Below are 26,834 nucleotides of genomic sequence, written 5' to 3'. Positions count from 1 at the left end.
ATATATATATATATATATATACGTATAACACAATTATATTTGGCGCAAAATTAACAATACCCAGATATATGTATATGTACATATACATATACATACATACGGTTTTATTTTACAACCAATACACCTTGACAATGTCCACAATAACTAGGAAGACGTTATTGCAGACCATTTGGGACCGTTTCAACACTTGTGCAACGATTTATGCGAAAAGTAATATTCTCATATCTTTTTATTAGCCAGAATTTACGACTTTTTCTTATTTCATACAATTCGCACAACAATACAATTTATTGATGGAAGAAAAAATTGTGTTTATAAATAATAAACATTACCTCTAGATAGTAATTAATTATATAGAAACATATTTTTAATATCATAAAATAAAGGAAAAAAAGAAAAGAAATTGTGAGATGCAATCTTAAAGATTTGCATCTTCGCTTATAAAACTAATTGTAAGTAGAAATGTGAGGGAAATAATTTGTACTCTGTACGTACATTTATTACATATTTCATAGATACGTATTCCTTGAAACAATCTGACACACTGATGAAATATCATCAGAATGTTTTACAGTTCTGTACAGTTCTACTGTGCTATTCTTACATTACAGGAGGATTAATCGAGTTATTTTGGTGAACATCTATTAAATAGATATGTATAATTATTCTGTTGACTACCACATCATGAAGATAGTTTACCATTCCAGTGAGTTTGCGAATGTAGATAAATATTGAAAGGCAAGAGTGTATGTGTGTGTGGCAAAAATGACGAAAGAATTTCATATTCCATTTTAATTGATGGCATAGAAAAAGATACAGCGTATATACTTTTTAGAGTCGTTTCTCTAACGCCAACGTTTCACGAATTTATATAATACGTTACGAACGGTACACTACACGACCAAAGAATATTTGGTAAAAATTTGTATGGCAATCTAATGTTTGTAATTTACAACACAGCTTAAAATACTCTATAATACTGCTGGATATACATATACAGGTCATACATCTCTCTTGGAATGGATTAGTAAAAATTATAATTTGATAAATTTGTCGCGAAAGAATACACATAACAATATTAATGGATCTTGAAAATCGTTGATATAATCACTTGTACATACAACTTAAATATAACTGATTCGCCAAAACCATAGAAAAATAATATTTTAAAGGGACGAATCTCTCGGAAACATGTAGTTTTTTTTTAACTTGTAGCTCATGCATTTACCATTATACCATATTAAATGGTATTAAGTAGAATTTTTAGCATAAATATTATATTATATGCGATCCTTATTCTTACTCAATTTTTACTATTATATATTATAAAAGTAGCAAAATAACTTAATCAAGACTCGGCATGTTCCATAATAGAAGACCAAAGTCTTTGAATAATACATTGTTATATGCGAAAGAGTTTGTTGTGCAAAATTAGTACAAATTTCAAATTAATATAACTAACATAATTCATATTTGATAATATCATAGATAATACAATATGTATTATAATCTACATAGGCAGTGCGCAAGGATTAATATAAAAAACTAATATCACAAAGTAATTTGGAGATAAAACTGCTGAGTCAGCATCATGACAATGCTGAAGCTCCTCCGTTCATGTTAATGGATTTAAAAAATCGAACTCTTATCGCGGCTCTTGTACGCTTCCACTTAGAAAAATTAACAAACATAATTTCCAGAAAGACGCAGAATTATAATTCAAGAGAGTATTTGTATATCGCATTCTTATGCAGTTAAATACATATTAAAATGCCACGAAAATATCAAGTTTATCCTCGCAGTAACATCACAGCTCTTGAATGCTGTTTAACATCACAAGATTTCTTTAATTACAATAATGAGAATCTCGAAATGTCAAATTTATGCTTCGTGTCGCGGAGAATAAGCTGTCGGAGTCAGAGTTACATTTATCTCTTATGTTTTATCTATAATAGAATATCTATTTAAACAAATCATATTCTATTCATACATAAAGAGATCTGTTGTTAAATAACTGTTAATTTCACCTGTAAATAACATTTACTATTCTTTCACTATATCAAAGAAGCATTGTTTGCATAAAACTCATTGGAAAATAATTTACTATCTAATATATTGTTACTCTGCACGGGATAAGTTTTACTCTACAAAACTACAGAGACATTAGACCCTATTTCTATGATATCACGAATGATCGTCATTGATCTGGAATGATCAATAAATTTGTGCCACATTGTAATTGCAGAGTATTGTAATAATATAGTTGAATATGTCAATTTGTGTAATACACTATATCTGCATAACTATTCTACTTTTGAGCATCGGAAGCAATAAATAAATGTCATAAAAATCGTGTCCATACATTATACGTACACACGCACGCACGCACGCACGCACGCACGCACGCACGCACGCACGCACGCACGCACGCACGCACGCACGCACGCACGCACGCACGCACGCACGCACGCACACACACACACACACACACGCACGCGCGGAATTTTATCTTGTATATATATATGATAACAATTATATTCATCGAGCTTATATATAATCCTTAAGCCCCATCTACACAAGTCGCAAACGCACAACCCAAACGCAAACGCGGAGAAAAGAAAGAACGAACCAAACGACCAAAAAAGAAAGAGAGAGAGAGAGAGAGAGAAATGTCCGCGTTTGCGACTTATGTAGATAGAGCTTTACAGATAAATGCTTAGGATTTCATATAGCACAGATTGGATTTTCAGTTCGTTGTCTTACAGAATTTTACATTCTTCTTTCTCGGATCATCTTTTTCTTTCTTTACACATGATTCTTGAAAGTTTGCGCCAGACTATGCGCAATTCGTAGTAATTTGCGCCCTTTGATTTCGTTAAAAAAAAAAAAAAAAACCGCTCTGCTGACGAATTGACGTGAATGATAAACAACAAATGTGAACTCGATGAATATATCAATTTGCGTTATTCACAAATCTCGTACGGATTGATAAATTGCGAATTTTTAACTGTCTCGAATCATGAATCTCGCGCATAGTCTGGTGCAAACTTGATGCATCGATATATTGATACAAACTGGATATATCAATACATATCAAACGAATTTTTGCATCGATATATTGATACAAACTGGATATATCAATACATATCAAACGAATTTTTGAAATAGTATCAAATATAACAAGATTAATATATGCAATTCTACTTGAAACGATACCTATTAGCTCGCAATTTACAATTTACTTAACACAAAATCAACGTGCGTAAGATAAAATTTACTATTTCCGCTTGATTTTGCGTTTTGCAGAGATACTTGTTTCCATATTTGATGTGTATATTCTACTATGTCGCACAAATATAGTAATTAGGCAACTACATATAATATTTTTCCTTTTAATATGTGTTGCATATACTGATAGACCTTATTTTTTATTATCTAATTGGACGCGCACTGTTCCGTTTTTGCAAATGCAGTCTTTCTACTGCTGCAATAATAAGTCAGATCATGTCATTGTGTTCAATTTGTTCGTGTCAATTTTATAAACGACAATAATTAAAAGTATTTACAACTTTAAAAAGATACATTCCCTCTAACAGCTAGACTATATGTGCTCAATCACATGTATTCTTTTAAATACATATTATTAAGTATTTAACGCGTTAATTGCGGCAATAGATAATCAACACATCATGATATTAAATGCAAATTATCGTAATAAACAGCATTGTATCGTAGATTTCAAAAAACAACTTACAAAGGAACTGCGTAAATTACAAGCCTAACGAATATATAAATAAACATAAGTAATAAAGACACATTTTTTTAATATCGAACTGGTAACATTAAAGCTACGTATTGAAACTGTTAATTGAAAATACCCGATCACTGGATATGATACATGGTGTATTATATTTAATAAAATCAATATGAAACTTTTAAGTTTAGAACTTTTTAAACATTTGACATTAAATCATTCGTTGAACAAAGGAAAGGTCCCCCCCCCAAATCAAGAAATTGTAGAAACTTTGGCAATACATATATAGAGAATATCCTGACACGTAATAAACAATTTTTTTTATTGTCCGAATTCACCCTAAAAAATTAAAATCAATTCAAATCTTTGAAGATTAGACCATTCTTTTGTTCTTATTTTATTATTCAACAAAAGGAAACACAGAACAAAATGTTAAAGAAAAAATTTATTTCTTTTATTTCATTAAGATTTATTAATTAGAATACTGATCAATCGTTTGTTAAAAAATTATAAAAAATATATAAGTTACAGCAGAAGCAATATATTTTCATTATTCTCAATATTGTTATTTTCGCTTTTTTTATAATACTGTATATTATTTTATAATATATGTATTATATAGTATTATAAAAAAATAAAAATCATCAAAAGTTGATTTTAATCATTCAGAATGAATTCGGGCAGCAAAAAATTTTGATTACATGTCAGGTACATATTCTGTATATATCCTCTATGTATTGCCAAAGTTTCAATAACTTTTTGAATTTCCGAGTTGGGAAGGCCTTTTTTTACGTTTCATTCATCGTAAAAGATTGCTTTAATGCGATTGCTAAATTACAATGAGGAACAGATAGATGGCCAAGTTCAATACGAAACACGATAACAATGAGCGAATATCTTGACTTTTCATCATCAAGACGAAAGCACGTCGTAACGATTTTAAGGACAAAATCTTGTTTAACTTTTCACTGCCGTCTTTTTGTAAACATCAATATTGTTCGTAAAATAGCATAAAAACACAAGAACTATTCGTCGATATACACAGTATTATATGACTCTTTACATGGTTTCGAAACTTTGGGACGCGTTTCTAATTCTGTTTTACAGATTAAATTCAAATCATTGAAATGTGATTTTTCCTGGAGTCTCTTGTTGGAGCGGCTTATCTCAAATCAAAGACTTACATCTCCGTATTCAAAGTTCCATTTTTCATAGGCAGCTAAACTTGCCGGTGAAACGGATCTGCGAATTCTCTTTAAGGAGTCACGGAAATCTTGCATTGTAATATTACGAACGGAATTGAGGTCCAATTCCTTCACTTGATCTGGATTCAATTCTGAGAATGATACGATAACACATTTTGTAGTTAAACTACACGGACAAAACATGTAACGGATTTTTCCTACACTTTCAAGGTACAGCATAAAAGTGTTTTGGAGCTTTCTTCATATTTTTATATATTAGATTTAATACAATTGAATAAATCAAATAATAAGATTTCTAAATAAATTTGCCATTTGTACAGTCAATATCCTATCTTAAAATTGCCGATCAAATGCCATGTTATCTGCATTCTTTTCCCCAAAAATTCATATCTTCTAGAAAAATAAAAATATCGATTTCTTTCTGGGCTTATCTTAAAGATGAATTATGTGGCTATTTTCTAAAAAATCGTGATTTTATTAAAAAACGGCCGATTAAAACGTCATTTTATTGAAAATTGTTAAAATTTGTTTAATTAAAATGTAATTTGGTATAAATGTTATTGGAAGATGTATGGGATTCAATACGCAGCGCGCGCGCGCCTGTTATGTACTAGTTGTATAAACAAAAAATTAACTTGCGTCACTGGAGATCATCGTATGTATGTCTGTGTATATATTCATCAAAATAACGACATGTTTGCAAAAAACAAAGGGCTATAAAATGAGTGACCAAACGCACTCATCTTCACTCATAATGTACAGAACAAATACAAAAAATTTTCAGTGTTACCTCTGATAGGCCCAAGTGCTGCGTCTTTAGCTAATCCAGTTAAATCACTTCCCGAGTATCCTTCCGTTAAAACTGCCATCTCATTCAACTCTTCGGGCGTCAATGGATCATTGTGTTTGGCCAAGAGCCTTCGGAGTAACGCATTCCTCGTTTGCAAGTCAGGCAACGTGACATACACACGTTTCGTGAATCGCCTTAATGCAGCCTCATCTAATTCTTGCGGTCTATTTGTAGCAGCCATAACGAGCACTCTTTCTTCTGGATTGCATGGTAAACCATCAAACTCGACTAAGAATTCTGTTTTTAGTCTCCTGAAATACACGTTAATCGATGACGTTCTTTCCCATACCGATGCACTATCCACGTATGTATTCAAATATGCAAGAATAATTCTTAGAATGTAGATAGAGAATCGACACGCACGCACGCACACACACACACACACACACACACACACACACACACAAATGGGCATACCTCGAAGCTTCATGTTCGTTATCCTTACGTTCGCTCAATAATGAATCTACTTCGTCGATGAAAATAACAGAGGGTTGAAACTCCCGCGCGATAGCGAACAAAGCCCTCACTAACTTCTCACCCTCTCCAACGTATTTTGATGTGAGACTAGCGGCAGAGATCGAAAAAAATGTTGCGTTACATTGAGTCGCAACGGCACGCGCCAGCAATGTCTTTCCGTTTCCCGGTGGTCCAAACAATAGCAATCCTCTCGCAGGTGTTCGCAGACCTGTAAATAGTTCAGGTCGTAGCGACGGTAGAATTACCATTTCTTGTAAAGCCTGCTTCGCGGTCTGAAAGTTAAAATTAGATGAAAACAATCAATTTAGCGGAACAATTAAATATAGGGACCAAAATAACGTAACGACGTACTTCTTGACCAGCGATGTCTTCCCATTGCACTGGTGCTCCTCCTTCCAAAATCTCATCGAGAATTACTTGCGCAAGTTTTGGATCCACGCCCTTTAAAATGGGTACTTTTCTGGTTGGCGTGCTTCTGTTACTGTTCGAAGTGGTCGGTGTTCCGGGACGTCTTATAGGTGAACCGTTGCCGGGTACAGACAGTTGTCTTTTCACAGAAGGTGGGGTAGAGGACGGTTTGATAGGCATAGTCCTATGGCAAGGTTGAATGGGAGTCGATCTGCCCATACTTCGAGGCAATGTCTGGCTCTTACTTAAAGGTGTTCCTGTTATTCGCTTGGCAGGAACCGATAATTTCCTACCAGATGCTGAAACAATGCCTATACTTAGAAAAAAAGCTTAAAAAATAGCAATTTACAATTTCACATAATTTTATGATGTAAAATCGGCTACTGTGTGATCGTCGGTATTATTAAATGCAGATTCTGTCTAATGGATAAAGGGGTCTAATATCGCAAAGAAGGTAAAAGTACGAAAAGAATATTTCCACAGCCAAGATCATATTTTCAACATTGTTATCTGTATCGTTTAACTTAATGGTAAATAGTAGGAGCGTATTAAAAATGTGAATTTATCGCAATAAATAACATAATTAAATTAAATCGTTAGAATTAACAAAACCTATTAATTTTATGTATCAGGATTTATGCGCGATATATTAAAATACATACTTCCTAATATTCTCGTATTCTAATAAAGTTGCAATTACATTACACATATTGTGTTGTGTTGCTTCGATTAAAAGCAAAATTATAATTTAATAAAATTCAATGCAATAAAACATGTCACGTTTGCGATATTTATGCGACAGGTGTTAATTTATAGAAATTAATTAACAAACAAGAATATTTAAATTCCGTATATGTATTAAGGATCAAATTATTTATGAAAATATATCGATTTTTTTAACTCTTGCTTTCAAGAATTAAAGAAAAAGGTAAAAGATACACATCGTTTCATCACATTACCTGATCTCTGTTTAAATCGCATAAATATTAAAACTCTATGAAAAAATTATACATTTTTAATTATGTGATAGTGTGGTGTGATAATGTATCTACACGCGTACTGGTTTGAGATCGTACATCTAATCTGTCTTGATGTGTATTTATTAAAATTATTATGACGTATATATATATAAAACATAGATGTGTAAATAACTTTAAAATCTACTTCCAAGATGCTTTAATTTAATTTGTATCGCATTACAATAAGCAAAATGCGGCAATTTCTAAAAATTATAAAATCTAAAAAAAAAAAAAAAAAAGACATAGGCAACTACGATAAAAGCGCAAATCTCTACATTTCCTCTACGTCATTCTTGTACATGAAACAAGTGACATGCATAGGATTAAGACAAAACAAATCTTTTCCAAATAGACGCTAGCATTACTGTTATTTACTTGCATTCGACTCTTTTTTGCACTTAAGCCCAAAATCTCAGGCGAACAATACCTTCAATAGTATGAGCGAAATAGTTTTTTGGTGAACGTGGCCTTAACTTGGGAATCTGGGTACACATAGTCTGTCCGGCGTTAACTGTCGTGTGTATATTATTTGTGTTCTTATTATGACTAATGGTAGGTGAAGTTCGAGCAGTTTGAAATGTGTGCATGTTGCGGCGAGCCCTCAGATGCTTTCCCGGATGGTCACCGTCCGTTTTATTTCCAGATGTGCGATTGTTGGTATTACTGTTGATACCCAGCTTTCTCAGCTCACGCACACTCGCTACAAAAAGGAAAAAAACATTCTCTGCCATGCTGCAGTAAGGCTATAGACAGCTAAAGAGAAGATCAGGTGGCTGTACTAATCTTTCGGTCGTATCGCCACCGTGAGTATCAAAATATTCAAAATATAGCTAGATTTTTGCTCGGAGCAAAATGCGCGTTTCAATCGCTATTAGAATGCTGCTGCCACGTGAAATTTGGTGAGATTGGGCTTTTTCAATCTGTATTTTATCAACATACATTTACGTATGCCAAACTTTAATTTTATTTATCTTTCTTTGAATAGCCATAAAGAAATGCAAACTAAAGATTGACTTGTGCTCAAGGTAAACCATCTAGGAAATTATATATAATTATATACGCGGGCATGCGTACCACATATATACACACACACACACGCACGCACACACACGCACGCACACACACGTACGCGCGCATATTTCGAAAAAATAAAATAAATTGCACACGAACATGCCAAGTACATCGACATTCTTTTTCTTGCCATTGCCAAAGATTTACCTGTGGATTATACTGTTGCCGAAAAAAATAGGTGCATAGATATCGATCAATTAAGTATTATTCGCATGAAACGAAACTATTTGAAACTATAAGAAACCATAGGTAAATAAGCTTGGAATAGCTTAAAAAACGTCAATGTGTGGAAGAGATGTAACAACGATGATGTACTAACCAAGAAAATCGAGCCTGTCTTTTGCCATTGCCAAATTCGTACACATTTTGTCGTGAAGTCTTTGCGCGTGCTCCCATACTTCGCCGTGTCCACCGGTGCATTCCACAGCTATGCCCTTCTCCAATTCTCCAATTCCCTTTTTGTACAATTCTATCGCCATTTCTTTTTGGCCTGTTCCAACCAGTACAAGATTAATCAGAAGACAGCACATTGAGCACATAAAAATTGAACTATCAATTTAATTCAATAATAGGTATAATATTGAAATTATACGATACTTGTATAAAATAACTTGTTCTAATATAAGTATTATATATAGGTACATTGAAACCTCTCTTCACTCTTACTTAAATATTTAATTGAATCATGCGAAACAACACACCTTCGTTATCTTCGTCAATCTTGAGTGCTTTGCTAATAAATTCAAACGCTCTACGGTGATGATGCTTCTGTTTGGCTAGCAACGGATCCCCAGGACCTGGTCCGATGGGGCGTCTAGGCACTTGCGACATGACCTCGCTTTCTATTCGATTACCGTTGATCAAACGATCATCAGACTTTTGTCCCACAACAATCTCTAGTTGACAGGCCTGTTTGGACGCCTGTCTGCGCTGAATCAGTTGAGACGTAGAGGTGTAGAGGTATTTGAACACCACAAACAACTGATAAAGCAGAGTGCGCAGAACGTTGAACAGCAGTATCAGCGGGAAGGAGACGATGTAGAGATTGCGCTTGTGCACCGACGGCTGCGAGCCGTCCAGGAAACGATGATGGCTGTGATGATAGTGATTGTGACGATGACTGGAGCAGCTGATCGTCGTTGTGGTTTTGTCGCCGTTTTCGCTCTTTGTCACGCACAGTTTCTTCGGCGACTTTGTGCCGAATTTACGGGTTGGGCGCGCGCCATCGCTGCAAGACATCTCCCAAGGATGCGATTCGCTACGTGATTTGCGTAATTGCGGTGCAGGTGTTGGTGGTTCGTGTCGTCGACGATGGTGGTACTCTCGAGAGTCTCGACTATCTCGAGTAGCCGTGCAGACATCCCCGACGCGGCCGCGGCGGTCGAGAAGCAGGGGCTTGCTTCGACGTGGAGCGTCGACGTGGAGGATTGGACCTACATTGTCGTCCCGGCTCGAGTCCCGGCTCGACCGCGTGGACTATGCTTGGACTATCCCGGAGCGACAGGAAGAAGAAAAGACGCCGCGAAGAATTGCGGTGTTACGAGAGTTACGGGATACCTCCTGGAAGAAGAGTCGACGAGATGGGAATGAAGACGAGTCAATCTCACGCGCCTCTCCCTCACGTTCCTCTCTCACGACTTACTCTCGCGTCTCTCACAAAGCGGCGGCGACCACAACCAATGAAGGGATCACGTGAGTCTCCATTCAGCTTGAGCATCGCTTGTTTTGATCCACTTCTATCTCGAATCGGCTCTCCTGACTCCTCGATGCAATCGACAGTCGACGCTCCCGCTCGGCGCTGGCACTGATCATCATCATCACTCCGCTCCCGGCGGCGCGGCACTCCTGTCCCGTTCCGGCCCGCCGCCCGGCGCGGCAAAACCGAAAGCGGTCTACGCTGGTCTACGCTACACTATACTTACATACCGCGGTAGAGTTGTCTCAAGAGCGATTGCATTGTGTGTATTATACACTATATTCTACATACGGTAGCATCGACGAGGTATTATTGATTGAATAAAGACGGTCGCGGCCAAAGGAAAATTTTCCGAATTTTCGTGAAATGTCAAATAGACTCGTGGGGGGCGGGGGGGTATTTGAAGAACAATGACATTTCCAACCATTTCGGCTACTGGGTACCGCGAGGATAACAAATACGATCGCATCGTTAATTAATAATTACAATTTTACGTCGCCAAATCACTTATATACTTTATTATCGACAGTGAAAAGTTTCATTCAATTTATATACAATTATATCTAAATTATATGAAAATTTGCCTTTGGCCAGCCGTTTTTAATAATATAACCCGCGCATTACTTTAGAGTAACCTCGTCGGTGACGACGTGAGTGACTTGACAACGAAATTAACATATAAGATATCGTTTGATACCTCTTTGATCTACGATCGGTACCATTATCATTAGTAGAGAATCAAACCCATCTACTGCAGCTCTTTTTATAATAATATATATTATACTATTAAAAATTCAACCAACATTCTTAGATCAGGGAAAATTCTCCCTGAGAGTTCGCGTGGCCGGCTATTAAAATTTAAACAATTATAACTAACAATATAATATTATAATTTTATACGTTTTTTAAACTGTATTGTATGTATGTACATATAATATATATGTTTACAACTTAATTGTTAATAATGCATTATTCAAATATAACAATCAAAATATAATATAAATTTCTATCAATAATCGATAAGCAAAATTACAGAACGCTACGTTGTCGCAGTGTTGCATAAAATAATTAATCTGTGTATTATTTCTGTATATTGATTGAATTTTTCAATTTTTCATTACACTACCGATAATGTAAAATCTTAGGATCTGCACATTATATATATATGTATGTTATCAGTAAAGTAGTGCTTATATGTATATATAAGAATCATGTATTACCGATAAGATCAATTAAACATGACGAGTAATCATTAAATTTTTGTAACAGAGAAAAAATGTACAAGAGATTTAGCCTAGTTACATCGCTATTGTAGAACTTGTAGACAAGTACTTAACAATATGATAAAGGTGTATACACACACACAGATCATACATAATAAGTGATACATTTTGAAGAACATGTGATAAAAACATACAGTTTTTTTCTTCTTTTATTTAGAATTTAGATCTAATTGCTATCGCTTTCCGATAGTTCTGCCTGTTCCTTGACTTTTCGTGCTTTGCATTTTACTTTTCTCGTTTTATCTAAACCTCGTTTTGATTTTCTATATATTTCTATAGCGTGCAATTTCCTTTCCAACGCACACGCCTTATCTTTCTCTCGTTGCGGTATATATTCTTTGGTATATTTTTTTTCAACAACAGCCTTAATAGGTCTCTCGGGGTTAGTATTTATTTTAATAGGCCGTCTACTCTCAGTTGGTACTTGCTCATCAAGTTGAGCAAGTTCAAGTTCTGAACTTGTTTTTTCTTCGTTCGACTTTTGGACAATTGGATTGCCTTTTTTACTTTTCTTAAGTCGAGGTTCTTTACGGCCATCTACGTTGTCATCCGTATCCATATCTCCGTCACTATTCAATCTGCGCAAAGCCTTCTGAACTCTTTTACTTAAGCTTGGTTCGATCGAGCGCGGAGACTCTTTCGCTTTGAAGTACGCATCCAATAATTTTTGATTCTTATTTTCTTCCATTCTTCTTAATATCGGTATCATCGTATCGTCGAATTTACCCTTTGTCCATCCAAATTTCTGTCTGGTATAGTCGCAAAGAAGCACAAGGTTCGGCTTACCCCAGGTAAAAGTTTCTTTCGATTCATCGACCGTGGGAAAGAGATACGCTTGGACAACCGCTTGATTTGGGAAATCTGTCAAATAGTAAGTCACGCTACTCGCAATCACTTATTCCATTTACTTTACTCATCCTTATCGATCTAGGTGTCTAGGTGAGACTGCCACTTACCTCTGTTCAATTTCATGCTTCGTAATTTATTGCGTAAGCTTGTTTTCCCAGGAGCGGCAACCATTCCCTTCTTTATCCACGAACAAAAATTATGTAATCCATGTAATACGTTATCTCCATCGGCAGGAAACGCGGCTAATATTTCTAGTGCGGTAACTGGTCCAACGCCAGCCACCCCTGCAGTATAATCACTGCCAACCAAAAGGGCTAATTGTATCAATTGATTGCGACTGAGTTCTGTAATTGAGATATGCAATTATTTTATTATTAAATCTATAATACTTGATATATCTATATATATTTGATTTTCGTAATTTTTTAAATAAAAATTACACACACACACACACACACAAATTGGTATTATATTATTGCCGTTCTATCTTAAGATAGTAATGAATCTATGCTTACTAAAATGATGTTGAATATCGCAGGCACGAAATTGTAACACTCTCTTGTTGTGGTTGAAAAAATTCTTGTATACGCATCGGCCTCCAAAAAGCCAGACATCGGAATCGTCTGTAATTGTACCATCAGTTAGTTTAATTTGTTCCAAATACGCACACTGTGCTTCCGCTTCCATGGGAGCTATTATATATGGTATGCCGAACAAACGTAAGAGCTCCTACAAATAAATATAATATGACGTATGCAAGCAAGATATAACGTACATCGTTTTATCTATTCATTTTCAAATATACCTGTGCGTCGGTTTTAATTTGCTCAGAAATATTGGTAGCTTGTCTCTCGAGTTTGCCAATATCTCTTGCGAGTTCTTGCTGTTCATCCTCTAATTGTTCCTGTAAATACATACTTGTATCACAGGCTAATAATAGGTAAAAACTAAAAATACAATAAAATAATGTCAAGTTTACTTTCAATTCTATCAAATCTTCTTTAGCAATAGGTAACACTTTTGGCTTTTCCTGTATACATTCATGAAGAGAATCATCTTGAGTAGACGTGTCTGTATTATCTCCTTTCATCGATTTATTCGAGTTGTCGAGGTCATATATTTTGTCTTTGTCATTCGATATATTCTTGCCTAACTGAAATGCTGATTCTAGCAATTCGATTTCCGTTTTTTCTTTTTCTTCGATCGATTCCTCAGATATTGTGTCTAAGAAACTATCTTCCAAATTATTACTGTTTTCAGAAATTAATTGTGTTTGATATTCACCGTTTATCGTATCAACAGATTGTTCTTGTTCTTCCGGAACAACTTCTTCTTTATTCACTTCCAAAAATATATCGGCAAATAGATCGTCCTCTAGTTTTTTATCGGACTTGAAAGTTATCTCGATATCTTTTTTCTTTGTAACATTTCTTGAAATATTCATATCATGTGTCGGAACATCTTGGATTTCGATAAAATCGTCGGAATCGGAATCAGACGCTAGATCTATTTGTATTATATCATTAGATTTCGTAGCAGGAGAACGTTCGTCAAATATTCTTTTTTTATCCAAACTTGAGATATCAGATGTAACATCAGTGATATTTAGTGAAGTCTTAGTATTATTCTTTAATTGTTTCACTCGAGTGAAATTGTCTGATTCTTGACTAAACGGAATTAATTCATCGGCCATATTCTCTTTAGACATGCGTGCATCTTTCATACTCCGCGATTCTACGAATTTCGACACTTGCTGGCAATTTTCAGAAAATTTTAATATTGATTCATCATCCATTGAACTACACGGCTTCGTCGTGACTTGTGCCGATTCTACACAAATATCTTCTTTTATGCGTTTACTTGCAATCTTGTGACTTTCGTCCTTATTACGTTTAATAAGATGCATGATCTGATTTTGAGACAAACCGCTATGTTCTACCATGTATGTTAATGCAGGATTCGTAACGCTTTTCCCCAATAATGCCAATGATTCGTTTATATCATTTTCAGATTCCCAATCGCTGTCAAATGTGTATTCATTGATGTTTTCTGCGATAGGTAGAGCATCATCATTATCATCATCATAAACTGATATATCGGTCTCACTATCAGAATCGTAGTTTAATTCATGTTCGTTAATATTTTCCATGATTGACACAGGATTACTTGGGCCAGCCACAGATTCAACTTGTTCATTTGCATCCTGTAACGTTTTATCCGCCTCTGATTCGTTCGCAACGGATTTTTTTGCTAATGTGTTTTTGTCTGTGTAAAATGATATAAAATTCATTGTTAAATAGATCACAACGTGCGTACGAAACAATTTCAACGTTTAGCGCACATACCATTGATATAAATCAATCTGGTTGTATTATCCGCGGCTATTCGAAAAGCCGTGTCTCTGCTCTTTGTATCAACGCCTTGTTCAGTTAGTAGCTTGTCCAATTCTTCCAATGTTAGTGTCTTTCCACCCATTTCCTTTTCAGCGGATTCTAAAGATGCTTGCACATGTCTACGTTTAAGCAAACGTTTCAACTGAAAGCCTGAGAAGTCTTGCGATTCCTACAATTGGATACAAAATATTTAGGAGAGAGAGAGAGATTTTACATACACATGACTTATAATAAAACATAATCTATACTTAATCGTTGATGTTACATATTGTAGTTTTAATGTACATTTGTACATACTTGAGGCATTTCATGCAAACGACCCCAGGAATTTTGTTTTCTCGTTTCTTTAAGATCAGTAAGTATATCGTAACGAACATCTGCAGGTAATGCTTTAAATTCGCTACTAGTTACATCGACACTGTGTATATTTCCTGTCCATTTAGATTGCTTTCGTGGACTTAATTCGACAAGAGTGTCAGAATCGTGTTGATATGAATCGTCATCGACATAACTCTGCTGCGAGCTGCTGACGCTAGGAATATCAGACAGAACAAACATATCTTCATTAGAATGTTTGGTGTGCATATTTATCCCTGTTTGTATCGTCTCACTATTTTGATTCTTGGAATCTTTGTTAAGAACGGTTTTTACAACTCTGTGCTTTATCAAGTTGTTTATCAAATCCACCTTTATTTTCTGCGCCTTACTCGTGGCAATAGATTTCTGCTTCCTGCGCAAGGCCTGTGAACACAAAAGAATGAGGAGGCTCTTTTCTCACTACCTGGTTCCCACGGTGAGCTAATTAAGAGTACGAACAATATTATAATCAAGATAGAAGAACAGTTTAGCTTGTGCGTATTAAATGCAAAGTGCAAATGCAAAGTTTAAAGTTTTATACAATATATCGTTCTTCCGACAATATTCTTTCCGTTAAATGTTTCAGTTGAAGATCATTATTTCTCAATAGAAAAAAAATATAAGCCTAGCATATTTACAATTGTATTTTTCTTGAGCATGGGTACACCTCCATCAAAGACAAAAATGGGCTTGATCTTATAATATAAAAGTTTACATATCCTAGTGAATAATCCAAGCAAATGTGCGTTGGGTCTAGGAGCACCATGACTATCCTGATATCCTTGCAACATTTGATACATCCATATTGATATATCTGTAAGATATTAGACATTACAAAAGTTTGTCATTTTATAAACAATTGTATTTTAATGATATTAAAGTTGAGCCACAGTAGGAGCGCGACTTTGGTTGTGTACTCATCATTTTAAAATTTGGCGAAATGTTTAACTGAACTTAAGAATTAAATAAAGTTTAAAATTATATTTGTAAGCTTTTCTGATATCGAAACAAATACAGATTATAAATATTAATACTCGCCGATCGCCAAGACTTTACCCTCGAGACTCTCCAAGGATACTGGCTTTCCGGATGGCTCGAGCAATTTCCACAAGCCATATACTCCCATTATTTCAGAGATAAGCGTGTTGATCCATTATTTTTAAAAATTCAATTTATTATATGACATAACCTGTTATTAACCTAAAAGTATGCGTAGTAGCGTAGTACGCGATCAACTCGCGCGCACATTAGCGTACCGTAATGTATATATGTATGCATATGGCGCGCGCGTGGGTGTGTGTGTGTGTGTGTGTGTGTGTGTGTGTTGTGTGCGGTCAGCTGATGAAAGGAGGCAAACACCAAACGTCACATATACTCACGCAGTCGCGACACAGCTCACGATGTATCGCGATCGCGCGCCGTGGCGCGAACCACGAACGCGTTACGCGGTCAGCTGCACTTCACTCTAGCCACGCCGCTGGCCGAGCTCGATCGTTCGTATCCGCGCGGGACCGCGGCCTGCAGTGCCTGCGTTAACCTATAAGTATGCCTGTTTTGACATGAGTGTGATTCAACTGATTGAGAGTCAACTCGAATCAAATCATACTCTCGCTTGTGTCGCTTAGTTTAATTTAACGTATTGCATTTCCAAAATGCCAGGTTTATGCAAACTCAATGCGATATCAATTATTTTGTTTAATATATGCCTGAAAAATGTATTCCATGTGGATAATTTTGAATGGAATTTTATAGAGCAAATTCCAGGCACACTGCATGCAATGATTACGCCAATTGCACGTGCCGAACGTGCGATTAATCTGGCATAAAATCCGGTTAACCAGCAGACGATGATCAATGGCGAGAAACGCGTACGTAATCAGCAGTTTATGCGTTGTAGATGTTGCGCATTCGAGCTCGGCAGCGATTTTAAACTGCGACAGTCAATTATATGCATCGTTGTTCCGCATTCTTATTTATTCCTTGAGGGCAACGATAATAATTAGAATCGCGCAATAATTACAATAGTAGATCGTATCAGAATCACGCTCGCGCGCGCGGTATAATTTTGCGCCGCGGTATCTTCGCACCTTCGTAAAATAAAAAGAACGAGCGTGGGAATCGGGATTCGGGCTTTGTAAAAACTTGGGCCGAACTTTGCGGCCGACTTGCGCTCGTTTATTACGAGAATTACGTTCGCCTACAGTTAAAAAAGACTAATAATATATATACACAAGCCGTACGCGTCAAGGGAGCGCTATTTAGCGATTCAATTTTATTCTTTCATTATTTTATATTAAATTATACCTTATGCCATCGATTTTCTAACGCATGAAAAAATTAAAGATTATTTGTTTATTATTCGCTTATATATTTTTGTTGTTTTGTAATAAAACGTGATCAAACGTCAAATAAACGTCATTATACGTACGTACTCGTTTGGCAAAATGATCAGGAAAAAGGAAAAAATAGACGATCAATCGTCAAAAAACTAAAATAGAAAAATAGAGATTTTTCGTTTCTCGATGATTCGTCTATCCTTTTTTTCTCCTTCATTTTACTAATTAATTCACAATCTCAGCCGAGGCAGAGAGGCAGAGTCGACATAAATCGGTGACACGCAACGATACAAATTAAATGGAAAGCAAAATTAAAATATTATCATTATTTATAGACAGACTGTGACACTCAAATAAAAATCTACTTGTCGCGGACTGGAAAAATGTTAAAAAATTTATAAATATCAGCTCAAGTTAATCATATGAAGTGTGAACAAAAAGTCGTGAAAAGATATATGTATATACGGTAAAAAAGAGCGTTCAAAATAAATAAAATAAGTCGCACGTTAATTATATAAAAGCGAAAGATCGTGTTATCAAAAATAAAAGGAGCTATGCCAAAATTATCTTGAAAGCGTTTATTTACATAATATTTTTCGTGAATCGACAATTTTTCGGATAATTATTTTTATGCAAAAATGTAGCGTATACTGTTTAAACTGTTTAAAGTAATTGTGCCAATTTCTGCAGAAATGTTAATTTCAGTTAGTACTTAACGTTTTAAAAAGAAATTGAAATCAGTAAATTTGTTAAAATTACATAGTCGAAAATGTCTTTCTTTTCAACAATAAAGATTCACAAAGTGCTATTATAAGACGTTCGATAAGTATAAGAGTTTGATAAAGTATAAGGGCTTAAAATTACAATTAAAAAGAAATAAGTTCTTTATCTCGTTGGCGTTTAATTCACGAGTCACAAAAAAAAAATCAGTCAAAATTTCAAAGGAAAGATAAAAATTATTAAAATATTTCTCTCTCTCTCTCTATTTCCACTTGTCCTCGTACACACATGCATGTCTCCTATTATTACGCAGCATTGGCTGGCTGGCATCTCTCGCACACGCGAATCACGCGACAAAACCGCGACGTACGAATGCGATGTATGTACATGCGTATGTGTGGTTTTTGTACAACACACATACACACACACACACACACACACACACACACACACATGTAGGCATACGCGCGTGCACATTCATAGACGCGATATATATATCGTATCGTCATCATCGCAGAAGTGGAGTGAGGTAGAGGCCACCCACTCTTTCCCACAGCAGGTTTTTCCCACGCCCCCCAGGATAACCCCAACATCCTTTTGCGGCAGCAATTCCACGGTCCGTAGGGGCGCCGCTACGTGGGGAGAGAAGGGAATGAGTGGAAACGACAGAAGGGGAGGGAAGCGACGGGAGCGAGCAGCGCGCGTCAAATGGAGGGAGGTAGGGAGCTGGAGGCGCTTGGGTCGACCGGGCCATTGTACAACAGTAAAACAATAGAAGCTGCAGCATCAGTGACGTATCCGCGTGCGCGCGAGCGCCGTGTTATCGCGAAAGTATTGTGGGCGATTTAAAAAAAAGACTGTCATCGCGACTAGAGAGAGAAGAGAGAAGAGAGAGAGAGAGAGAGAGAGAGAGCAACAAAGTGCTCCACTTTTCGGATACATAATATAGTTGCGAAAGTGTATCATTGAATTGAAACAGCTCGCTCACCACCGGTTAGCGCGCTTGATGGCGATTAATTGAACTATTTCTGTATCTATATTCGCAGAACGGGGCTATGATCTAGAAAGTGATATTATATATCAAGCAATCAATCCTTAGACAGGTAGGGCTCGCTACAAATTAATTAGAATCTTACTAATTTTCACGCATATGTACATCTAACGTGAGTCAAATTATAAGAGAGACCCGCCGCGTCGACTCAATATTAACTCGAATAATATAATTATATGTTGCATGACGAATATATAATTTGTCGTCTGCCGCTCAAGACGCATAAACTCTGTTAATCGACATAGAAGACTGTTACAAGTAAATTGAATGTAGCTGAAACATTTCAGTCGCGGATGAAATTTCAAACGCCAGGGGAAAGTTTGCGCGCGATTCTCATACATCGAGGTAAACACACGTCAGCGCATATCGTCCGAGAACGCGCACTCAAATATATATTTAATTATCATCGCCGCGATATTATCGTTTTCCACTTTCGAGAATCGGGGAGAGAGTTCTCGCGCGGAGCCCTTCCCCCCTCCCTCTTCATTGCTTGCACGTTTATGCGGTACAGCCACTTACGCGCGGCGCGGCGGCAAGCGCCGCAATAACTCTATAACATTACGTCGTTGCTGTACACTCTGCTCTGAACACTTGGAAGTTAGTTATCCGTCAGTTGCATATTAAGGACGATCGTTACCGCGGTGCAGTCGCTGATCCGGTTCGATTTCATTTCATTTATGTCATTTGTATGTACATACATACATTACTCTACAGAATTGTAAAAAGAAGACGCGTGACTTGTATAAAGCGAATATAATATATTGACAAATTGTTTCGTCATAGTTTCGTATCGTGTGAATTGTTCGATTCGATAATTTCAAGTTGCGCGCGTACGCGCATCGCGCTGCGCTGCCGGCGCTGCCGCGTTCGTTCGTTGGCCGCGATTAAGTTGGCAGAACTGTTCGGAAAATTCGGAAAGTGAACAGGTGTTTTTTGAATGGATTAGGGGGAGAGAGAGAGAGAGAGAGAGAGAAAGACACATCGAAGGCGAAGGCGAGTAGGCGACTGCCGACGAGAGGACGCGGAAGGATTCGTCGCGGAGCGGAGCGAACAGTGGTGAACGATCGTCGGAACTTGGCAGCCGCTCCGGATGATCGATAGCCCGGAGGATGCACGCGGGTACGCGAGTACGCGGTTACTCTCAAAGTCCGGCCAAGAATGAAGGGGTAAGTTGACATAGAATTTAACCTGTTTGTTAGATCGTAACCTCGCTCGCGTCGAAAGATAAATAAACAAACGCCTGGCTTCCTTGCACATGCCGTTTCGATCGCGTTCCCTCACGGGGACCAATCGATCCTTTCATAACCCTTCAACCACGACAACCACGGATCACAGCAAGCCTCAACGCCTAGGAAACTGACACCTTCTTGTGTCTTTTTTGCGATCAAAATGTCCAGCTTTCCGCGTCCAAGTCTTTTCCCTTTCCTGCGGCAACGAGTTAACCTGTGGCAATGACTAAAAAGTGCTTATCGTTTCACTTCTTATTTTTGTTCTATTTTCGTAATCTTGACTTTCTGCTATGTTGCACGCGAAAGCCGCCTACATGCAGCCTGCATGGCTAGAACACAGTATCGTATTAATTTGGCAGTATTTTTCGTTGTGTGTGCATTTTTTTGCAATGCAGTTATAACTAATCCGATACATGAGATACAATTCATAAGGCCAAACGGTGAGTCAAGGTACACGTTTTGTATTCTACTATTCATCGCGTAACATCGGATTCAATTCGCCGGGTATTTTTCTTGCTGAATAATACATTTGCATTTCTATTCTTGGAGTATTTAATCAAGCATTCGCGATCATAGACTTGAATTATGTTATTAGGCAAATTCCATGATTTTGACTACGATTACATAAATTAAGCGAAATGCCTTGACATATGCGACAGATGACACGTGATGACAGATACTTTCTCACAGTTGCATCTTGGTATTGTAGCTATCATTTGATTTGCAATACTAATTTCTCAACTTTTGCTACTATATTACTCTGTTGTTGTTCATCAACATTGTACATCATGCTACAGATTGTGGGATACCTATTATTGATTGATAAGCAGCACAAGAACAAATTACATGAAATCATTAATTTGGTAAAAACTCGAGATATACGTATATACGTACACGATATTGTATTAATCACTGACATTAAATTAAATAGTATTAATTATATTAATCACTGGCGTTAAATTAAATGATATTACAATTAAATTTTGCTTTATGTTATCAGCGAGAAATATTTGCTGATTAAAGCGAAATGATTATTAGTTACTAAGAATTGCATTACTATATGGAGCATAATCTGTTGCATCAGGTCCATATGTGACTGAATTTATGTAGAAGATGGCATAAATATCATTGATAGTTAAAGGCTGCCTTGAAGAGGACAATATATATATATATATATATATATATGATGGTTTTTATTGAAACGACACAAGTGCTGCAGAGAGGGAGCATTTTTATCGAAAATTTATTTTCAAGAACTAAATATAACTAAAGGAAAGGGCTGTGTATATAAAAAAAGAAGTAGTATAATCCACATAAGGTAGGTGGTGATTAATAAAGTTGTAAAATTTGTATATACATTTGTATAGTGTTGATTAATGTAACATCGATTTCGTGTAATTAATATAACGTTCGTTTAACGAGCTAAAAAATTATGCTATTAATTGTAATCTGTATGTTCTTTCCCAGTGTATAAACATAAACTCTACCTACCTGGCTACAATGGATAGAAGTGCTTTTAATTCATGCAGGAAAAATGAGCCCGGCTTGGTTCTCACGGCATGCGTGTGTGTACGTGTGCGTGTGCGTATGTGTGTATGTTGCTTCCTCTTTCCTGTGCCAAGACTAGCAATTCTTGATAGCTCGTTTGAAGAGAGAAAGATATCTCAAGTTAATTACGTCTTGTCCCCTGTAAAAAGCAAAAATCTTTCTCACGCTAAAGCTTCAAACGAGCAGACATTTGTATGCAGTTTGGTACGCTTAATCGCGCGAATGACTAACGGTGACGCTACTGTATATTATGCGAATACATTATCACGCATTTAAAGTCACGATATCGTCTACTTCTACTTATACTTTTATACCTTTGTAATACGCTCTTATATACCTATACATACACGCATATGCAGGATTAGGTATATATATTCATCTATATCCAATACTTACACATATGTAAATTGGTACATAGGTATAAGACATTGGTTTAAAAAAGACATCATCTATTTTGTTCGCACTATTTTTAATTTAAAAATACCTGCTACCGTTCGTCGTGTTCACATTGTAACAGTGCAACTGTGCTATTTTAACCGAGTTATATTTCTTATACACGATTTCGACTAATTCCATCTTATTTTCTCGTACTAATTTTAATTCTCTTTCCGATTTTTCATCTAGCACGCTACACGTTATTATTACACTTTTCCCATTGAGGTAATGGTAAACGCACGACAAACTGCACTGACAACTATACTTGCTTGTATGGTATATGTATGTTATTCAATATCTTATAGTTTTGTAGGTATTTATATACATATATATATATATATATATATATATATATATATATATATCTAAGTTTATCACTCAGATAATCTAATTCTCTCTCTCGCCGTAGGTAAGAGATCGAGAAGGCATTCGAGATGCTGCTTGAAAGATGAAGATATAAGTGAGCGTCAACGGCGGCAATTTTGCAATATTCCGTTTCGCTCACGAGAGTCGAATCCGGACTTTTAAATATGCCACACCAATTCGGACTGCCAACGATGGCACATGGTATGCAATCTCCACCCTCGCCGACCTCGGTCATGTCCGTTTATCCTCGATTCGGCTCCGGCATCTATAGGCCCGATCACCAAGACCAGCGGCTGACCCGCGAGGCGATGGAACGTTATCTGCGCGATCGTAGCGACATGGTGATCGTGATCTTACATGCCAAGGTTGCGCAAAAGTCGTACGGCAATGAGAAACGATTCTTCTGCCCACCACCCTGTATCTACCTCTTCGGCGATGGCTGGAGGATGCGTCAGGAGCAAATGTTGCGCGAAGGCGAGAGCGAACAGAGCGCTCAGCTGTGCGCTTTTATCGGCATTGGTAATTCGGATCAAGACATGCAACAATTGGATCTGAACAACGGCAAACAGTACTGCGCGGCAAAGACCCTTTACATCTCCGATTCGGACAAGCGCAAGCACTTTATGCTCTCTGTTAAAATGTTTTACGGCAGCGGCCATGACATCGGCGTGTTTCACAGTAAGCGTATCAAGGTGATCTCGAAGCCGTCCAAGAAGAAACAGTCCCTGAAGAATGCGGACCTGTGCATCGCCAGCGGTACCAAGGTAGCGCTCTTCAATCGACTGCGATCGCAGACAGTCAGTACGCGCTACCTCCACGTGGAGAACGGCAATTTCCACGCGAGCTCGACGCAGTGGGGCGCGTTTACCATCCATCTCCTGGACGATAACGAGAGCGAGTCGGAGGAGTTTCAAGTGCGCGACGGTTACGTGCACTATGGCAGCACCGTGAAACTGGTATGCTCTGTCACGGGAATGGCTCTGCCACGGCTGGTGATTCGCAAGGTGGACAAACAAATGGCCAGCCTCGAGGCCGACGATCCTGTATCGCAATTGCACAAGTGCGCCTTTTACATGAAGGACACGGATCATATGTACCTGTGCCTGTCGCAGGAGCGTATAATACAATTTCAGGCTACGCCTTGCCCGAAGGAAGCCAACAAGGAGATGATCAACGACGGCGCCTGCTGGACCATCATCAGCACTGACAAGGCCGAGTATCAATTTTTCGAGGGCATGGGCCCGGTACGATCACCGGTGACGCCGGTACCGCTGGTTCACAGTCTGCATCTCAACGGTGGCGGCGACGTAGCGATGCTCGAGCTCACGGGCGATAATTTCACGCCGAACCTGCAAGTCTGGTTCGGCGACGTCGAGGCCGAGACCATGTACAGATGTCAGGAGAGCATGCTCTGTGTTGTGCCGGATATTTCGCTGTTCCGTGGCGAGTGGCTCTGGGTACGTCAGCCGACGCAAGTGCCGGTCTCTCTTGTACGCAACGACGGCATCATTTACGCGACCGGTCTCACTTTCACGTATACACCCGAGCCCGGACCGCGTCCGCATTGTCCGCCCGCCGACGAGATTATGCGAGCACCGCGTGCCATGCACAATCAAGCCAGTATACCACCTGCCGCGATGCCCGCTGACGTGCCCTGGAATACTCACGGCCAGCCACCGCAATCGGGTCTCTGATGTCTTCTAGATAATCGTCATAACGCGAACCAAAGTTTACGATGTAGTAGTGATATGAACGGTCCAACATCAACCGTTGTGTCTCACAACGACGACGATGACGACAATGACGACGACGACGATGACGACGACGACAACGACGACGACGACGACGACGATGACAATGACAATGATGACGGAAGTGAAAGCGGCGATGGTGACTGCTCGTATTTGGCGAAAGATTTGTTACTCGAAATCGACAGTGATACAGCGCGGTGCAGTGCAAACTTAAACAATATGGAAACGTAGCATATCGCTCTGTGCATCCTACGTGATGCGACAACGTGACGCGTTGAATTTCGCGCGCATTAAAGATTGTAGCACTAGACTCGTAAGTTGTTGAGATACAGATTTACAGAGATAATAATTTATCGTAGCAATCTTGTAGGTTTAACGGCTTGCGCTAGTGTGTATAGACTGAGTCGAGTATAGAATATTTGCCGATAGAATTTTCGGGAAAAGCAAACAAAATTAAAAGATTCGATTTATATGACAAAAGTTTTAATCGTTTTTACGATATACCTCTATTGGATTTGGAGATATATCATAATTTCATTTTCGTCTCATTTAGCATTTTTAAGAAGGATACAAAACTATAATCAAACGTTATTAATCAATAACGTTTGTAACAAGAGTAACACAGTCTATACATTTGCATATCGATCACCGAACGATGGTTGTGTTTTCAACATTGTATTTGTTATGAAAGAAGTTGCTGCCACGCTTGGAGCTCGGTATAGTGGATTTCGAAATTATAATCAGGCGTTTGCTACATTGTTGTTATTGCTGATTCTAAATAAATTTCAATTTTTTAGATTATGTCGACCCCGTTTTATCTGATAAAAAAAATATAATTTCGCAAAAAGAAGAAAACGAATTTGCGAGAGCAATCGAGAAATCCATACCGAAATCCAAGTGTTGCTTCGTATGAATGGTCCATCCTGTACAAAGATGAGAGAGGGAGATAGTACATACACGATGTATTTTTGAACCCGCGCACGATGGCCTCAACATTTGGTACATTTGTAAATTTAAACGCGCGCGGTGTCAATAGTTTTTTTTATTATTTATTAGGAGATGCATGATAAATGCATATTTTATTGAATGAAAACGTGTGATGTGTGTTGCGTGAATTGACGCTGATTGTGAAAATGGTCAGAGATTGACAAGTCAGTAGAATATTCGTATGCATTCTTTCTTTTCTCTGTATTTCGGAGAGACGATCGTCAAATCCGCTTTAGAAATGAGACACATGGTTTTCTTCTGACAATGTACGTGTACGTGTATGTGTGTGTGTGTGAGTGATGTGTGTGATTCTATGTATATAGTATCTCAATGTACGTACAGCACTTATTGTGATTACAATTACATGGATCCCGGTGTAACAATTGCGTTAGATATCCTGGAGATGCTCGCGTAAAACTAATTTTCGGTTAGTCATCCAACTTTAATAAATAAAATAAAATGTACAAAACAAATCTCTCTATCGTTAGATACATGGCATTACACATAAGTATATTTTTCTTGATTTTTTATCAAAACTGTGAATATTGGAAATTGTGATGTCCGAAAGAGTGGAGCGGGTATCATTAAATTACATCACGTGCACGAAAATTTATATTCTATATTATTTAATACTTGAAATTTTTTTTCAGATATGTAGATCGCACCTTCTCTATCACAATTTGAAGCATATTGTTAGGATTTTTCGTAGAAAAATATATTAAAAACATTACATTTATATGCTTCATTGTAGTTATATCGATAAATACAACAAAGACGCATATAAAGTTTTAGCTCCTCCTACACGTGATTTAGAATAGAACAGAAAGTTTATTATATTACACGATTTTTATTTTGTCAATCGGTTCTTATTTAATACCGGATCCCAAAATTAACGTTGGGAATTGTTTGCATCATGAATATACATCAATAATCGTGAATCTTTTTCACAGATCGAATTTAACAAATTTACGATATTGATCAATTTCATCAATTTTATCTGAAATTTGAGAATCGAAAATCAAATCGAGATGTTTAATATTTTGCACTTA

The 26,834-nt window shown here is 37.3% G+C and overlaps 3 protein-coding genes across 9 annotated transcripts; 1 reads left to right on the top strand and 2 right to left on the bottom strand.

Moving 5' to 3' along the window:
• Nucleotides 1–4,668: 4,668 nt before the first annotated feature.
• On the bottom strand, nt 4,669–10,035 carry LOC105455223 (spastin). Of its 3 annotated transcripts, XM_011698371.1 has the most exons (7): nt 9,486–10,035; nt 9,104–9,274; nt 8,141–8,413; nt 6,638–6,993; nt 6,227–6,558; nt 5,750–6,060; nt 4,669–5,090 (listed from the first exon to the last, which is right to left on the bottom strand). In XM_011698371.1, the coding sequence occupies exons 1-7, from the start codon at nt 10,021–10,023 to the stop codon at nt 4,927–4,929; spliced, it is 2,145 nt and encodes a 714-aa protein (XP_011696673.1). In that variant the 5' UTR covers nt 10,024–10,035; the 3' UTR covers nt 4,669–4,926. The 3 variants fall into 3 exon arrangements, with proteins under 3 accessions (XP_011696673.1, XP_011696674.1, XP_011696675.1); XM_011698372.1 differs by lacking the exon at nt 8,141–8,413; XM_011698373.1 differs by lacking the exon at nt 4,669–5,090 and having other exon boundaries at nt 5,967–6,060; nt 6,255–6,558.
• Nucleotides 10,036–11,677: 1,642 nt separating this feature from the next.
• Nucleotides 11,678–18,167, bottom strand: LOC105455222 (DNA repair protein complementing XP-G cells). Of its 3 annotated transcripts, XM_011698368.1 has the most exons (10): nt 16,742–18,167; nt 16,401–16,562; nt 16,001–16,176; nt 15,303–15,746; nt 14,958–15,174; nt 13,592–14,877; nt 13,418–13,516; nt 13,128–13,341; nt 12,720–12,956; nt 11,678–12,624 (listed from the first exon to the last, which is right to left on the bottom strand). In XM_011698368.1, the coding sequence occupies exons 2-10, from the start codon at nt 16,486–16,488 to the stop codon at nt 11,930–11,932; spliced, it is 3,456 nt and encodes a 1,151-aa protein (XP_011696670.1). In that variant the 5' UTR covers nt 16,489–16,562; nt 16,742–18,167; the 3' UTR covers nt 11,678–11,929. The 3 variants fall into 3 exon arrangements, with proteins under 3 accessions (XP_011696670.1, XP_011696669.1, XP_011696672.1); XM_011698367.1 differs by lacking the exon at nt 16,742–18,167 and having other exon boundaries at nt 16,401–16,660; XM_011698370.1 differs by lacking the exon at nt 16,742–18,167 and having other exon boundaries at nt 12,558–12,644; nt 16,401–16,659.
• A 949-nt stretch (nt 18,168–19,116) lies between these two features.
• Nucleotides 19,117–26,258, top strand: LOC105455220 (suppressor of hairless protein). 3 transcript variants are annotated; one of them, XM_011698365.1, is made up of 3 exons: nt 19,117–19,521; nt 20,416–20,635; nt 23,091–26,258. In XM_011698365.1, exon 3 carries the CDS (start codon nt 23,212–23,214, stop codon nt 24,739–24,741), a length of 1,530 nt encoding a protein of 509 aa, XP_011696667.1. In that variant the 5' UTR covers nt 19,117–19,521; nt 20,416–20,635; nt 23,091–23,211; the 3' UTR covers nt 24,742–26,258. The 3 variants fall into 3 exon arrangements, with proteins under 3 accessions (XP_011696667.1, XP_011696668.1, XP_011696666.1); XM_011698366.1 differs by adding an exon at nt 22,871–22,963 and having other exon boundaries at nt 19,117–20,635; XM_011698364.1 differs by having other exon boundaries at nt 19,117–20,635.
• Nucleotides 26,259–26,834: the final 576 nt, after the last annotated feature.

Source organism: Wasmannia auropunctata, unplaced genomic scaffold (assembly GCF_000956235.1).
Source record: "Wasmannia auropunctata unplaced genomic scaffold, wasmannia.A_1.0 LD335903.1, whole genome shotgun sequence".
NCBI lineage: Eukaryota > Metazoa > Arthropoda > Insecta > Hymenoptera > Formicidae > Wasmannia > Wasmannia auropunctata.
The sequence above is the reverse complement of the archived record's forward strand: the minus strand, read 5'-3'. Positions and strand labels throughout refer to the sequence as shown.